At 24.9% G+C, this 17,038-nt stretch overlaps 3 protein-coding genes across 9 annotated transcripts; 1 reads left to right on the forward strand and 2 right to left on the reverse strand.

The window, feature by feature from the left end:
• Positions 1-290: 290 nt before the first annotated feature.
• On the reverse strand, positions 291-10,590 carry Nhe3 (Na[+]/H[+] hydrogen exchanger 3). Of its 7 annotated transcripts, none has more exons than XM_017902242.1 (13): positions 10,344-10,587; positions 9,256-9,479; positions 9,023-9,100; positions 8,867-8,943; positions 8,394-8,603; positions 8,071-8,315; positions 7,763-7,965; positions 7,413-7,678; positions 7,268-7,319; positions 5,697-5,753; positions 4,303-4,491; positions 4,128-4,214; positions 291-470 (listed from the first exon to the last, which is right to left on the reverse strand). In XM_017902242.1, exons 1-13 carry the CDS (start codon positions 10,585-10,587, stop codon positions 381-383), a joined length of 2,022 nt encoding a protein of 673 aa, XP_017757731.1. In that variant the 3' UTR covers positions 291-380. The 7 variants fall into 7 exon arrangements, with proteins under 7 accessions (XP_017757731.1, XP_017757690.1, XP_017757714.1 ...); XM_017902201.1 differs by having other exon boundaries at positions 4,303-4,506; XM_017902225.1 differs by lacking the exon at positions 291-470 and adding an exon at positions 1,144-1,324 and having other exon boundaries at positions 4,303-4,506.
• A 470-nt stretch (positions 10,591-11,060) lies between these two features.
• Positions 11,061-12,045, forward strand: Mpv17 (Mitochondrial inner membrane protein MPV17). The gene is made up of 4 exons (XM_017902136.1): positions 11,061-11,228; positions 11,321-11,436; positions 11,604-11,825; positions 11,920-12,045. The coding sequence occupies exons 1-4, from the start codon at positions 11,138-11,140 to the stop codon at positions 12,043-12,045; spliced, it is 555 nt and encodes a 184-aa protein (XP_017757625.1). The 5' UTR covers positions 11,061-11,137.
• A 478-nt stretch (positions 12,046-12,523) lies between these two features.
• Positions 12,524-16,376, reverse strand: Gclc (glutamate--cysteine ligase). Its single transcript, XM_017902124.1, has 10 exons — positions 16,307-16,376; positions 15,723-15,874; positions 15,046-15,155; positions 14,709-14,894; positions 14,454-14,626; positions 14,146-14,360; positions 13,670-14,038; positions 13,236-13,586; positions 12,992-13,173; positions 12,524-12,911 (listed from the first exon to the last, which is right to left on the reverse strand). Exons 1-10 carry the CDS (start codon positions 16,344-16,346, stop codon positions 12,743-12,745), a joined length of 1,947 nt encoding a protein of 648 aa, XP_017757613.1. The 5' UTR covers positions 16,347-16,376; the 3' UTR covers positions 12,524-12,742.
• Between the last annotated feature and the right edge of the window lie 662 nt (positions 16,377-17,038).

Below are 17,038 nucleotides of genomic sequence, written 5' to 3' on the forward strand. Positions count from 1 at the left end.
TATTATTACTATGTAATAATAACATATAATTCATATGCATACATACATATAGATTATTGTAGAATTTGAGTATTCTAATTTTTGATTCATAACAATCGAAAATCAAAAATATAGTTATATCAATTATAAAGTAAAAGTAATATTAGTTACGTTTATTACAACAATATACACTCACAATTTATTAATCTATAATTTATCCTTATAATAATTAAATAAAAGCAATAGATAATAGAAACATCTTCCAAATTTTATTTATGACAGATAATACTAGATATAATAGTTTGCACAGATTCTAAGCTTTCCAAATAAGTACATTTATCAGTTGCACATATAATATTACACGTAAAAAGGTAAGTTTATTTACCAATGTCATTTAGTCTCTATAAATGTTTGCCGACCAAACCTGGCAAGGCGACGCGTGTGTGCAATGGTAGTGGTCCCGGACTAACTTCTCCCATCACAGTTCCCAGCTGCCCCACAAAGTATTAAATACATAAAGAATCCATCTCTAGATTCTTACATATTATTTAGTATACTAAATACAATTATTATTAATTTTGTGTATGTAAAAATTCTTGGAAAAAATTATTGCGATGTACAAAAACAATAACATGTATAGGATTAAATTAATATTTAAAATAGAATTTGTTTTTATGCAAGTACCATAATTAGAATAAACAGGCTATTAAATAAGGAGAAGGTTTACAATGCACTAATGACTGTTTCTATGTTTAAAAATTGTAGCAAATAATCTCTGTGAATTTGACATACTGAAGAACTATATTGTAAATTTTTGCCTTCTCCTTATTATTTATTCTTTATACAATACTTACATTCAATCTTTTGTTGTCAATGTCTTTTGTTATCCAAAATATTGAATATTTCCCAAAGAAAATAAATATCAGGAAAATATAATCAACATTTATAGAAACTATAATACAATAGTAATATATAATATTTGACACCAACATTGCATACGCACATACCTATGTCATAATTTTTTCACTAAATATAATATGACATGTTGATTACAATAGACCAGAAAGCATTTACATGTCTTATATCATTTGTAAAAATTAAAATTTATCTGGCAACGAAAGTAGAGAATGTTAGAAATTAAACTAAAATAAGATTTGTGTGAAATAACATATTGTTACATAATGTTAAATAGTATAGATATTTATGGCATATTGAACAATAAATAGGCTATTACTTAATACCTAAAATGAATGCAGCCAAATTGTAAAAAATGTATACAACATAATAAATTATATCAGATTTACTTTTATAAATGTGTTCTGTTTGGTGAGCTCCTTACATGTGTCTGTGGAGAAACCAAATATAAATAAGCAATATATGCTATAATAAAATTAAAAAAGCAAAGTAAATATAACAAAACTAATATTGTACAATAAAAAAAAAATGTAATTTACACAGAACTAAAAATATTTTTCTAAGTAGATATGAACATAATTGCAACATGCTTATTATTATCAGATTAATATCACTTGCCGATTGCACAATCATAAAACATTAATAAAAAATTTTGGATAAGATATTAGTATTGCTACCATAAATTAGTATAATTTTTTATTTAAATAGAAACTCTTAAAATTGAAAAACACTTATACATTTCACTTTTTTTGCCCACATCAATAATGTACATAAAATAAAATTAAGTATATGTGCATTGAATTATATGCAGTGCTATATAAAAGATACACCAACAATTAGAAAACATTAGTTGAATTATATAGTGAGAAATATTTATAAATAATATATAGAAAGCAGATATAAAAGATTGTTTCTTTTGCAGAAATTATTTGTTACTGATAGCATAAATAGTGTGCAAGCGGCAAATTTTAGACAATATTTTTTATATGAAAATTGATGCCTGGAAAATAATTTGGTTTCTCAGGCTACATGCAATAACATTCATTAAATAATAGATATAAACCAGATCCTCCTTCAACATAGCTATGGATAAATAAAATATACTCAATGTAAAAAAAATTACAAAAATTATAGAGCATAATATTCACTTCATAAACCATGTAATGATATTAATGATTTGGTGTTACAGAAGTATAATGAGATCTAGAGAGATTTAAGAACTTGAGAGTAATTAATTGAACACTGAAAATTATGTTTAATGTTCAATTGCAATATATTTAAAAACTTTAGTAGTTTTATATAAACTTTCAATATAGGTCAAAGTTTCGTCAAACTTTACTATAATTATTTTCCTTACTTTAATACTTTCAAAAAAATCACAATATGTACATTTTCAAGATTTGTTGTTTATATGCTACATGTCTTTTTGATTTTTGTAATTTACGTTTACATTAAAATACACTATACTATAATATTAAAAAGTTGTAAGTGCAGCACAGATATTTTGTTGACTAATATTATCTCAACTTACTTCTAATAATTAAAAAAAGTCACGCATTAAACACAATAATTTTAAGTAACATTTCATAATTATTAATATAAACATAGGAAGAATAAATATGATGATTCATTTTTAAATAAATATAAATAAATACTGTACTTTAGAATTTTTAAATAGAAAAATAATTCTTTTCAAATTTGCAAAGATACGGAAATGTTAACTAATAATGTAAATTTAATTAAACATTAATGCAAAAAAATTGAAGGTATTATTAAAAAATTTTAATATATACAAAATAATTATTTTTAATAGTTTCTCCTACCCACAAGTATAATACAAAGCATTTAAAAATAATCTTCTCAAAACATTATTTGCAATGGCTTCTGTCTCGTTACAATGTTCATTATCCGAATCTGCTGACAAAGAAATTAGTATAACATCGTTGCAGTATATATTTAGGTATTCTTTATTACCTCACAAGAAATATATATATAAATATATATATGTATGTTGTATAAAAATACAAGTTTTTAACATTTAGATTAAATTAACAAAAATATTTGAATTATTTAGAAATATTATTTTAATATTAGACATTAAACATAATTTTCGAAGAAAAAAAATTATATACAAAACAGAAAAATGAAACAATATTTTAAATATTTAATTTATTATGTGGATAAGGAATTGTCAAATTATAGTACTACACATATTTTGATTTTGAATAAATTTTTTCGTATAAACTCATTAATTCTTCACATGTTTCTTATAAGTAATTAATTACTAGAATAGTTGCATACATTTACTGCATCTGTAAAATAACTTTAATAAGAAGACTATATATAGATTCATGCCTATATAGTAGTATTTCAACTTTAATATATTTTATAACTGATCTTTTGTCATTGTAGAAACATTGTTAGTATTGTTAATAACCCACAAACCTAAATATGACAGTGATACACAATATTTCCTATTTGTATTAATAAGATTGTAATCAAGTAATAATTAATATATATACTTATTGTATATAAATAATTTTGCAAGTAAATAAACTGAAATATATATGTTATTTAATCATTTAAATGTGTATCATTGTATATCTATAGTGAAGAAAAATAAGTTTTCCATGCATACTCTATAGCATTGCATTTTGCTATAGCATGCCAACAAGACCTTTCCTCCTTATTTATGCAACAAAGTTAGCTCACCACGATATTAGTTGAAAATGTCAATAAAATTGAGTTTTCCATGCATACTCTATACATTTTATATGAAAGGTTTTAACATAAATAATTATTTGCTACGATAGGAAGTTATAATTAATAAGTGATATTTATACAACAGCTGATATTAACAGGAAGTTTGCGACATTAAGTAGAAACATATGCTATATCTAGAACTAAAATTTTACTTTCATATAAAATGGAAAGGCTATGTTGTACAAGTGTTTTTATGTAAATGGTATAACGAAGAAATAATTTAAAATAATGTTTAAAATATAATTACATGAAAATTAGGTATAAATGATAAACTCATTCATACCAATATAAGAAATATTCTCACACATAATCTTTATACAAAATTTAAATGTTTTAATTCAAATTTAGTACTTCTACCTTCTGTGTAAATTAAGAATTACATAAGGTTCATCTGGATTAGTGGCATCTGTGCTGTTAGGCTGATAGCACGGATTAATAGTGTAATTGAGATTAGGTTGATGAAAACTCACCGGTTGAATACTAGTCCTTCGTCGCTCCAATTCACGATCTTCCAGGCAAAAATCTGAATCTGAATCTGCTTTTCTTACAGCTTCGTCCTGGAATAAAATGTTTCAGTATTAGTAATCTAACAATTTTACTAAAATAATCAGAATGCACTTTCTTTTTTAAAATCATATACTGTACCTGTGTCATTTGTTGCGTTGTTGTAAGAATTCTGGCTAAAGGTGTGCAACAAACAGGTAATGTTTCCAATAGTGTAGGCCTGGAGTGAGTTAAGAGTGGTTTCATGTAGCGAGTATCAAAATCACCCCAGATTCTGGCAAGTAACGCTTTTTCATTAGGTTTTATGCCACTGCCTGGTAATGATCCATCCTGCATAGAATTATACTGTGAAATGTGAAGAATTTTTTAATTATCCATCCTGTATGATAATGATATTTTTTCAAACGTAATTAAATATAAAATTATATTTATCAAAAATATTCCAAAAATTATATTAATCTAAATATTTTATTAAATAAGATTACAATAAATTCATTTAAATTCTGTAAAAGTAATAATGTAATAACATTATCACATATACAATAATTTTATAAAATACTGAAATTGTTTAAATTTTTTATATAATAAAACACTCAGTATTGTTATTAAGTATTAAGAAACATGCTTGATTGTTCATAATTATATTGGTATACCTTGTTAATTATGTTTACATATGTTTTGTTAATTAATATAAATGAATATAAGTATTTTTTACACTACTAATCATCAACATACAGAATGGATAACAAAAATAATACAAAATGAAATATTTAAGCACATGCAATTAGTAAATCAAACTAATGTTTTATAAAAATAATGCTAATATTAGCCAAACGTTATAGCAACATTAGAATACAATTAATTTTTCGTACATATTCTATACATATAAATAAAAGCTAAATTTTTAATTTGCAAAAAATAAACATAAGCATCTATAAATGTGTTAGTAATATCATTTCTAACATGTTAAATTTAATAAATAAATACATTGTTAAATCGAGCATTTTTTCAAATCTTTATAATAAAATAGTAATTTCTATGATACACGAAGATAAATCCTAATTTTAAAAATTGTGATTACTATGAACTAACAGACAGTATATTTATAGTTATAATTACATATTAAACATATTTAATATTTAACATATTACTTAACAATAATATTTATTTTAATTCATATCATCTTATTATTTTTAACAAACATTAACTCAATCGATGAGCTGTAACAAACAGTGGTCATTGCAAATATTTTAATAAGATAATTTTTTTAAATCCCTACTTCAAAATTGAATTAATCTGTATATCTGTACTTATGACAGAAAGCAACTCATACAAAACTACTTGTAATGCTCAAAATTAATTATTTATATATTACACAGTTGTGTAAGGAAAGATTAAATTATACTATAAAAAACTATAGGATCAAAGTAATCTCAATGTAATAAACATAAGAATTTCTATACAAGTTAAATGCATGAATTATTTGTGACCACATAAATAGCATAACTCAATTTTGAATTAATATAATAACATACCGGCGGACTTCTCTCCCTACGTATGTCCAGATCTCCAAAGTCACCTTCGCCACCAGACTATTAACATTAGTACGTTAAATTCCAGTATTTTTTCTATATTAATTATTAAGCGCAATTATTTAAGATTAACAAAGCATTTTTACCAACTTTGTTACAATGTAATGAGACATGCTGAATTCTCCAAAAAGTTAAATTCTAGTGCAAGCTATTTATGATTTTAGTTTTTGTGCAAAAGTAACCCAAAGTTACTTAAGTGAAATGAGAAAAACGAACATTGGCAAGTATAATCTTCCCATATGTTTTTCAAATACAGAAATAAAAATTTTAGTAATTTGTTACAATAAAATATAATATTAAAAGTGCATACCACAGTAATTTGAAGTATAATGTTTGGGAATAAGGGATTATATTAAGAAAATATAGCAGTATGAGAATAATCTTGAAGCATTCATGCGCAAATATATCTGTATTTAAATTCTTTTAAAGTAATACCATTCTGTTAAGTAATTTAGGCTATTTTATATAAAATGAATTAAAAAATAGGTCCAAATAATCAAGTATTAAAACATCTTTTATATCTACCTAAATATTCTTTAATTAAAATTTGAATGAGTTTAATCCTGCTGCATTTTTTATTACACTATACATATGTATTCCTTTAGGTTGCAATGATGTGATGAATAAAAATATAATATTTTAAGATTATAAATTATAAAATACTATTGTAAAATTTAAATACACCAAATATAACAAAGAAATATTTAATAACATATACACATAATAAAAATATAATTTTTATTTTGAAATATATTAACCACAGCAGGACAGCAAAAATAAGTAAACACAAATTATAATAAATAATTTATAGAATCTTTCCTAGCACTATTAAACTGTAGAATGCTTTGAATTTTAATAATAACAATCTTAAAGAATGACACAATGGATCAATGTATTTTCTACATTATAGGTAACGCTATTAAAACACTATCTTTTATATATAGAGAGAGATGCTTTCTGATATCAACAATATTTAATGAAATCTAAAAGAAAATAATCTTATTAAAATTTTGCTTCTGACAACTTTTGCTGTATTTTGTATTTTCTTGTATGTATATTATATGATATATGAACTAAGAAAAATTTATTTATATATTATATTTTTAAATATTGCATTGTATTTATAAATTAATTATTAAACAATTAGATATTACTTTTCCTACACTTGCACTTTATAGAACATATACATAATTTATTATTTGCAAAAAATAGAAATAATAATCCACTATAAGTTAATAAACAATATGACTAAGATGTATTCTCTTAAAAAATTTGAAAAGTTTATAAAAACAATAAAGAATTGCATTCTTTCAAAACAAATATTAGCAATGGATAAGCTAAATTGTACATTATTAGTCAATTTTACTACATACTTTTATACTAAAAATACACAAAATAAAATCTAGCATACACAATATATTAGTGCAAGTACAATCTTATATTACTTATATTATTTCTGTAAAATAAAAACTAATAATGTTACAATAATTGAAAACAGACATTTTAATACTTACACTGCGCATTCCATTGTGTGATAATCCTTCTATTTCCTCATCTACTCCAACTCTGAAAGAACAAAATTTATTTAAATAAATAGATTATACAGAGGAGGAAGAAACAAAAAAGTGAATATATAAAAAAGAAATCCTTAAAACTCACGGTATATTAAACCAGCTCAAAAACTGAGTTGTTGCACCACCCTGGAAAATGACTGTTAGAATTACGATTAAACTTGTTGTTGTTAACATAGCCTGACGAGTTTCAAATACAGTATTTCTGATGGCTAGTGCAAAACTCATAGCTCCGCGTAATCCAGCAAAAAATAACATGTGTTGATAATTTAATGATATCTTCGGTTTTCGCGCTAAATTTAATATAAAAGACAGTGGATATACATTAGCTGCGCGACCTAATAATGCACAGAGCTATAATAAAGTGGTTAAGGATATAACCCATGGTACATATTATAAAATATTAATTTAAAGATTAATATTATGAAATAAGGATACAAATCCTGCAAAAATAAATCCTGGATCAAAATGGTGCTTCGGGAAAGTAAACATTGAAACACCAATGTAACTGAATATAAAATTTTCAGCTAAAAAATTTAAAAGTTCAAAGAGTTGTTTCGTCCGTTGACGCGAATCTGGACTTAAATTATTATACGTGTAATGTGCTTGACAAATACCACAGAATAAGACAGCAACTACACCTATATGTAAATGATTATTTGAAGTATTAATTATGTTACTAGAAAAAATAGTCGATTTAATGCATGTAAAATATTAAAGTAATGCAGTTTTCTCATAAATGTTACCTGTAAGGTCAGATGCTTCAGCAATTAAAAAAGTACTATAAGACATTAAAACAAATAATGCTGATTCCAGAAGTGGGAAATCTCTGACTCTAGTAAATTTAGTTAATAAAGCAGTAATACAGCCCATTGTAGCACCAATAAATAAAGATAAACTAAATATCCCAACAAAATCACCAAATGCTTGGAAAAATGCTACAGTTTCAAATCCACCTGAACCTGAACGTTCTCCATAATTTTGTATAGAACTGTAATAAAATAAGTAATTTATATGTTTAAATAATTGAGTTTTGTTGAAGATATTTTTAATATTTTATTATACATACCCACTAAGTACAATCGCAACTGCATCATTCAACACACTTTCTCCAAATACTAAAGCATATAAATTTACATCTACATGTAAATCATTAAAAATAGAAATTATTGTCAGTGGATCTGTAGGAGATATTAATGCACCAAAATATAAAGTATCCAAAAATGTAAGTGGTTTAGAAAGATGTGGTATTAATTGTACAAAGGCATACATCAAAGCTCTGAAAAGAAGAAATAACATACATATAAGAGAAATGTATGACTAAAAAAGTATACCATTATGTTACAAAGAATTTTTCTTTTATCTATGGGCTATAAGAAAAACAACAGATATATTCAATCTTAATGACCTATGGATACAAAATTATCACAAGAAACGTTCCACACAAAAGCTTTAAAAGATGTAAATAAACTTGTTATTATGATCAGAAAGTGTGTGTTTATGTATAATCATATGTATTTCTCATTAGTATGAAAAACATACCCAATAACAAAAGCTGATATAGATGTTCCAATTAAAGCATACATAAGAATTGCTCCTAAATTTCTAAAGAAGTATTTCTGAAACAAGATAGTAGTAACTTAATGCTATCATATATTAATATTCAATAATACAAAAGATTAATGTATTATTACTTACACGTTTTAGACTATACCCGGCATGAAAAATGATTGGTGGTAAAATAATATTAAAAAATATTTCAGGATCGAAAGTGGCCTGTTAAAATTTAATATTTTAATATAATTACTTTTTAGAAATACTTAATTTAATTTTAATGTAGCAGAGTAAAGTAGTATTTGATCCCTTCATAATTTTTATTTTTGAATAACAGTGTTACAAGTTACTTTGTAAAGAATTTTATTAAATAGTACCTTCAAGTCTATCTCATTATCTTGCTTATAAATCTCTCCTCTGAATGAATAAGCAAATGTTTTATTAACAACACCACCTCCTTTATCTTCTGGAAAATGTAACCATAATGTGTCTGGAGGAACTGATTGATTGTATTTACTAGTGTTGTCTGGCACAACAGGCATATGCAAAATAGTACTACTTGTTGTGAAGCCATAACGAATTATTGCCCCTATAATTAATCCTAAAAAAAATATATATATACTCATAACAAATGCATATATTAATAATAAATTACAAAATTTTTAAAATATCATCTAAAATATATCTAATCTGATATAAACTAACTTTAAAAAATCTTTTTTCTACGATTTGTGTAACTACAATGTTTATTACACATCCTTTTTTATCATTCTGCATAAATGAAAAATATGAAAGTATTTAAACATATACTCATTAATAATTGATAATTAATATCTCAGATGATGGTAAATTATTCTTTTTTTAAGCTATTAAACCTTGTTGTAGATGTTTCCACAAATTTTATAATGTAATACCTTGGCACTAATAAAAAGATACTGCAATTAATAAAATAAATATATATTTAAAATGATACTTATTATCCAGCTTTTTTAACAAAGGTATGTTATTTTTAAATAATTACTAGATGAGAAATATTCATATAAGCAGTTGATTATTATTAACTAAAGTTAAATATATGTTTAGGATGTAAGTCAGCTTATATAAAAATGTTTTATTGACACATAAGAATACTTTATTACATGTATGTGTATACATAAGCATGTATATATAATATACAGTTCAAATTTAAAAGCATTATATATATATATATATATATACGTGCATTCGTGTGTGTAGCGTGCGTGCGTGCGTGCGTGCGTGCGTGCATATATAATTATATGATGTGTGTATATATGTATAATGTGCACACACACATGCGCGCGCGCATGCATGCATATATGCATTCATATACACAAAATAACAAAATGACAGCTTCCTATAAGAATAAGTAAAATCTAAAATTAAAATTTGCATGTGTATAATTACAATTATGTCACATAAACAGTATCAATAGCAGACGACTCACCATAAATGACAGCTAGACCAGTTTCATGGAGGAACCTAAGGCGACGATGCTTAAATGTCCATATTGTTAAAACAGTTAATATCAATAAAAATGTATATAATAAAAGGTTTAAACTATCGAGTCTGTGTAATAGCTGTGCTTTCGCGTCTAATTCAATATCTGTCGCAGCTCCATTACACGATTTTAACATGAAAATACACAAAATTATAAGGAGGACAATTCGTGTACCGCCTCTCACTGCCATCTTTACTTTGCAACCATTTCTTAATCAAACTGTCAGTGTAGCAGTATGACCAACTGTACTATTAATACAGTCAAACTTTTAATAAAAGTTTATTAACTAAACAAATGTCATGATAAAGTATATTATATTTTAAAAACTAAATATTTATAAATGTATTGAAACATTATTTATTTTCAAAAATTATATGTTATAATACAAAAATTATGATTAACAATTTATCTAAAGTAGATGCAACATTTATGTATATATATATTATCTTTTATATAGTGTATGTGCGCATGTATGCATGCAGTATGATTTCATATATTCACAATAAATCTAGCAGTCCACGTGCATTCCATTACTATCATCGTCATATTTTGTGTTCATGTCAAATATCTTATAACGTTATTTAATCATATTTAATTAAATAACTCCATTTTAATAAAATAACTCCAAAATATAATCATAAAATTTATGTACGCAATATCAGATTAATCAAAGATAAGTAATATATGAATTTAATAAGTAACCAATAAAATTTTGCTAATTTATAAATGAATTAGTGGTAATGGCATTTTCTACAAACATGAGTGGTGTTATCAAAATATACCAAAGATTGTTGACAAAATATCCATTAATCACTCAAGCAACACAAGCAGGTAAAAAGAAATAGTAGATGTTTTTAAAATATAAAAAATTTGTTTAGCATTATAACATATATTGATAATTACTTATACTATCAAATGAACAGGTACATTAATGGCACTTGGAGATCAGATTGCACAAAATTTAATTGAACAGAGACAAATTAAAAACTTAGATTTTGTAAGAACAGCTCAATTTGCAAGTATAGGATTTTTTATTGCTGTAAGTATATTTAATAGAAAAATGTTAGAAGTCTAATATTTATTTATATCTTGTACAATGTTATTTTATCAACGCTTATAATTGTCTGTAACATAATTAATTAAACAAAAGAAATTATATATTTGGTATATAAATTTTTCTGAAATATTATTAAATTCATATGATAGGGACCTGTGACCCGAACTTGGTATGGAATATTAGATAAATATGTTGGTTCAAAAGGTGGAATGGTAGTATTGAAAAAGGTATCTTATGATCAGTTATTTTTTGCACCAGCATTTTTAGCAGTTTTATTATCAACAATTGGTATTTTACAAGGAAATGATTTAGAACAGTTAAAAGTAAAGTTGTATAATGAATATCCAGATATTTTAAAGAATAATTACAAGGTAATATAACAATATATAATTATATATTAAGATAAATAGCAAAATTAATTCACTACATTTTGTAAAAAATTTATGAATTACAAATTTTTTTCAGCTTTGGCCTATGGTACAATTATTCAACTTTTACTTTATACCTTTACAATATCAAGTCTTAATAGTTCAATCAATAGCTTTGTTATGGAATACTTACATTTCCTATAGGACAAGTTTAGGAAAATAAAAATAGATATATAAAATAAAATAAAAATTTATAAACATATATTTATTTTAAATACAAATGTTAATACCATTAAACTTTGTTTGAGATATTGTTCACAATAGCATAACAAAAAATTTGATTTTTAGAGAAAAGTTACATAAAATCTATTATTAAATAAACAATACAATAGTATTGTAACATAAAACAACAATAGCATTATAGATAATGTAGATTACAAAAGTTTTCTATGGTAAGGTATTAAAAAACGTGTTTACAATATTGTACAGTACGTACATCTGATCATAAAGAAAACTGTTTGTTGTTTATTTATACAATTCCAGAAATTTAAGTACATAGCGCTTCATTGTAATTTTGTAATTATTATTTTTGTTCTATATATTTTTTTCATATACATCATGCATTTATATCATGATAGTATCTCTTATGATCAAATTATTGATATCTTTTACAAATGCATATATTTTTGTATGTAGTGGGAATAAACTTATTTTATGGAATGTTATCATTTTTAGAAACTATTAACTCATTGGATGTGAACACACATCGTTCTAAATGTTAAGTGTGTACAAGAATATCTGAAATGTACTAAAATAAACAAAAATTGAATCTAAATTAATTGTGGTCTATTTAAGTCATCATATATCTATATTATGTATATTTATTTAAGCATATTTAAGATATTGCCATTAACAATAATTCACATTGGAACCTTCTCAGCTTTTGCAATTGCTGCAGGTATAGTTTCATTAGTTTTGGATGATATACATGTGCCAAGTAATTCTGGACACGATATTTCATTAGAAACAATCTTTTGTATCTTTTTTAGTAAATCATAATTGATGCGTTGTGTTATTATAGAATCATTTCTGTATGAATATAAGATTAGAAATGTAATAAACATTTTTATAGGTTTTTCTTTATATATGTTCACATGCAAAATACTTACTTATACTCTGGGTGTGAAAGAACTTCTTTCCTTAACCATGCTGCAGTTGTTAATAATTCTCCAGATGCTCTTTTTTGTATTAATTTCATATATGCTTGTACAGTACAATGTGTGTCAGCATCTACATCCATGCTAGCTAAGTATGAATTTACTAATGGTATTAAACCTGGAAAAATATCATCCTGAAACAAAATAATTTATTACAGAACATTTTTGTATTTATTCGTGAACAAAATATTGATACCTTTCCATTGATAATTTCGTTAATAGTAAATTCTGTATACTCTGCTTGTCCATCATCTTGCTTTTTTCCATCTGATGTAATATCTCGACGAAACCAAAATTTTTCTGCTATGATTGCGTTTTTCCTCTGTGCTCGAGTCATATTTTTGTCAACTTTACTAATTGGTATTAGAAGATTTAATTTATAGCTTAAAATAACTCTGGTAAGAAGAACAATAAAACAAACTATTGCAGCATTTTCAAAATCTGTAATTTGAATTTCGCATGGACGAAATTCAACACGCCATCCTATAGAAGAATTTGGTGGTGGTGGTTTAAATCTCATAGTTTGCCAATTAGTAGATTGTATATTCTGAAATTTTATATTTTGTATTCATATAATCATAATACAAAATTATAATTTTATAGTTAAAATTAGTTGATAATAATAATTACTTCAAAGTGATCTGTATCCTCCAAATCATTTTGATGTATTTTTTCAGAAAATAATGACACAGTATCTCTGATAAATAAATGAGCAATATGTTGTGCAAGTAATTTATCAATTCCATTGTCTAGGAGTTGTTTATATATTTCAGCATCATATGTTAAAGGAACATCATTATATATTTCTCCTTGTTCGCTAAGATATGAATCAATGGAGTCATATCTAGATTTACTAATTCTGAATTTGTTTTCCTTCAGAGGCTTTAAGCCGCGCTCCTCTTGTGTTCTGCAGTCAACAGAGCAAGATATAACATTCCATCGACAATCAACATCACTTATATATCCTCGGTAAAATGGGCTAGCAGCACTTAGAGCCAACTGTCGAATATTAAACAAATATTCTGTGACATATGCGTAGAAGAATATTCTAACTCTATGTTTTTAGAGCTTATTAAAATATAACTTTATTTGTACGAATTACTGACCATTATTGGGCATAAGGGTGTTAATTGGTCATATAACATTCTTGCTTCTTTAATATTACAAGCTTGAAAAGTAAGTTGTAGACAACAGCATCCCATTCCAAATCCCATAGCATCCATGTAAATATGATCTTCTTTTGCTGCACAACTAGATTGATCGTTAATCAAGGTATCAAAATTCTCTTTAAATGGATTTGGAACATTTTTATCTTTATAAACTGCAAGAAAATACTTCATGTTAAGATTTAACTGAATTATTGTACTTATAAAAAAGTACATATGTATAAATACCAAATACAATAAATACATACTAGGAATGTTTATAGCAACTTTTTCTCCGCGTCGTTGTCTTATGTTTCTCGTTAATGTTTTAAATCGTGGATGGCCTGGATATATAGCTTCATCTGGGAAAAATAAACTTCTTGATGCTCCAGAATTTGGAGTTGGATATGTAGGAGGATCTGTAAAATCATGTGCTCCTGTTCTGTAAGAGAATATTTAAACTAACAATACTTTTCATAAATATTATGTATAAATAATTATGATTAAGATACTAATTTATATACCTAGGAAAATTAGTTAAAGTCAGTAAGACCTCATTAGGTTCAAGCAATTTTGAAGCTTCCTGCCTTCTGTACCTCATATTAGCTTCAACAACATTAAAATGAAATAATAAACCACCATACGGCTTTCCTGGTGTTCCTTCTAGCATATAAGCACCATATTCAGGTCTCCATAATGATTTAATATTGCTGAGAAACAAATAAATATTACTAAAATGTGATATTACTAAAAAATATTTTAAAATAGGTTTATTTTATAATCAACTAAACAACTATTTTTAAAATATTTACAGTTTATATAAATTTAAATTACAAAAAAAAAAAATGATAAAGTACTTACTCTGGATCATTATATTCTTTTTCATTTAAAGTTTTTAATACTTTTATAGCTCTTAAACTAAGCTTCGCAGTTTTTGCTTCATCATCAAATTTAACAAGCATATATTCAACCTATTTAGGAACCATATTAAAAACATTAAAATTCTTTAAATATTAAAATTACAATGACCAGTAAGCTTAAGAAACATATTAATTTTGTAATGATTAAGTGACATATCAATAAAATGTAGTTAAAGCAAAAAGTGTTGACTCATAGACCTAAAACTGAATTGTAATTGGAGAAAACTCAAGGTCATGCTTTGGATGTTCAACTGGAATTATTTAGAATATTCATTCATTTCTTATTTTTTTTTTTCAATAATCAATCTTATAAGAATATTGTAAAAATTCAAATAAATAAAAATTATATATAGATAATAAACTAACAATAATAAATAAATTAAGGCATAAATGTCATTTTCTAAAAATAATGCTTTTACAGCTACATATGGAAAATTATAACTAAGGTATTATGTTAAATTAAAAATATTAAATTTCTAAAATTAAAATATATTATCTTTAAGAATTAATAACTGTTAATAATAAAAAAAAACATTGCGAAATTTGTATTTATATTATTACTTATAAAAATTATACAAAAAAAGATAATATTTATTTTAATTATTTAATAAATATTACCTCATCGCCCCATTTGAGTATATCACCCTGACGATCCCTAAGTCTTTTGTATAGGTTAATAAATTGAATAATCCCATGTTTTCGAACATGGTCAGCAAGATTTCGCGTTTCTTCCCAAGTTAAAGGATTTCCTTCGGATAATAATCCCATATCTGCACAAATTAATCAATATCGATTTTTTCAAAATTTGACACTTGAAACAGAATTTCGCGCAAGATCGATTCAGTCCGATTTTTACCGAGTTATACCGAGATACAATCTTACTTCACACTTGGGAAACCGCACAAATTTTACAATGAAATAAAATATAGCACCATTGATGTTTTATAGACTATCAACAGTCTTTTGCGAACTATCCCGTCACTTCAATGATATATAACTACAAGGTAATCATACCCTCCTATTACAACCTTGCGACTAGAAACACTTGGAGATATCTAGTTTAAAATATTGTCAATTCATCTCTGGTTTGATAAAGCTTAGGTAATCGTGTGTAATAATTGTTTTCTTTGTATAACCATATATCTTTCGTTAATTGATTAATATCACTATAAACATTTTCCTGGTCAGTTCAAATGACTCACGTGTGTAATTAAAGAGATTAACTCTCGGAATACGGAACATGAAGTCCGGTAACTGAATCAATCAACTCATACTAAGAGCTCATTTATCATATTCCAAATATTCTTTTTGTTCTTTATACGCTTGATGTCTTATATTATATAGATACAACTTTTTTCATGAATACTATCGTTACGAGAACTGATTTCAGTAATACAAAATAGAATAATAAATTGTCGAATTGTAAGTAAATAAAACTCTAAATGTAATAATAAATGTTATTTTATATTTTTTTTATGTACGTATTACATATAATTATTTATACAAAGAGTGTATATTACAAATATGAACAAAAATGAACCTGAATACAACTAAAATTTGTTGTTTAAATTTGCTGTTTGTACGTACTATTTAAAGCATTATACGATACTAATTCGTTCACGTGAAATTTACTATCAACACGTCATTTCACTGTTACGTAAACAATTCGGCACTGAGTACGTTATTGCTTCAAAGTCAGCAGACTTTTAATAATTTAGACATATAAACATAAACAATTAACAATTAATTGCTTGTATATAAATGAAAAATTTAATAAACAAAAATTGATTTTAAATTACAAAGAAACTTTTACATATCGTCCTTTTTGTCATGATAAAATAGCAATTTTATTTATAATATTATGAATTTATTTGTAATATATGTAAAATAGTAATGTAAATAAATATTTCATAAATTTTTATATATAACTAACA

This window comes from Eufriesea mexicana, unplaced genomic scaffold (assembly GCF_001483705.2).
Source record: "Eufriesea mexicana isolate 0111107269 unplaced genomic scaffold, ASM148370v2 scaffold474474812, whole genome shotgun sequence".
NCBI lineage: Eukaryota > Metazoa > Arthropoda > Insecta > Hymenoptera > Apidae > Eufriesea > Eufriesea mexicana.

What these genes read in the sequence shown, in the direction of transcription:
- Nhe3 (XM_017902234.1), bottom strand. Translation starts at nt 10,587, where the DNA reads ATGGCAGTGAGAGGCGGTACACGAATTGTCCTCCTTATAATTTTGTGT. An exon ending in ATATCAGCTTTTGTTATTGG is followed by an intron (nt 8,604 to 8,866) that starts GTATGTTTTTCA and finishes TCTTCTTTTCAG; the next exon opens with AGCTTTGATGTATGCCTTTG. An exon ending in CACACAATGGAATGCGCAGT is followed by an intron (nt 5,754 to 7,267) that starts GTAAGTATTAAA and finishes TAATGTTAATAG; the next exon opens with TCTGGTGGCGAAGGTGACTT.
- Mpv17 (XM_017902136.1), top strand. Translation starts at nt 11,138, where the DNA reads ATGGCATTTTCTACAAACATGAGTGGTGTTATCAAAATATACCAAAGA. An exon ending in CACTCAAGCAACACAAGCAG is followed by an intron (nt 11,229 to 11,320) that starts GTAAAAAGAAAT and finishes TCAAATGAACAG; the next exon opens with GTACATTAATGGCACTTGGA. An exon ending in GTATAGGATTTTTTATTGCT is followed by an intron (nt 11,437 to 11,603) that starts GTAAGTATATTT and finishes TTCATATGATAG; the next exon opens with GGACCTGTGACCCGAACTTG.
- Gclc (XM_017902124.1), bottom strand. Translation starts at nt 16,346, where the DNA reads ATGTTCCGTATTCCGAGAGTTAATCTCTTTAATTACACAC. An exon ending in AGTTGCTATAAACATTCCTA is followed by an intron (nt 14,361 to 14,453) that starts GTATGTATTTAT and finishes ATTTTCTTGCAG; the next exon opens with TTTATAAAGATAAAAATGTT. An exon ending in AGGATACAGATCACTTTGAA is followed by an intron (nt 13,587 to 13,669) that starts GTAATTATTATT and finishes ATAAAATTTCAG; the next exon opens with AATATACAATCTACTAATTG.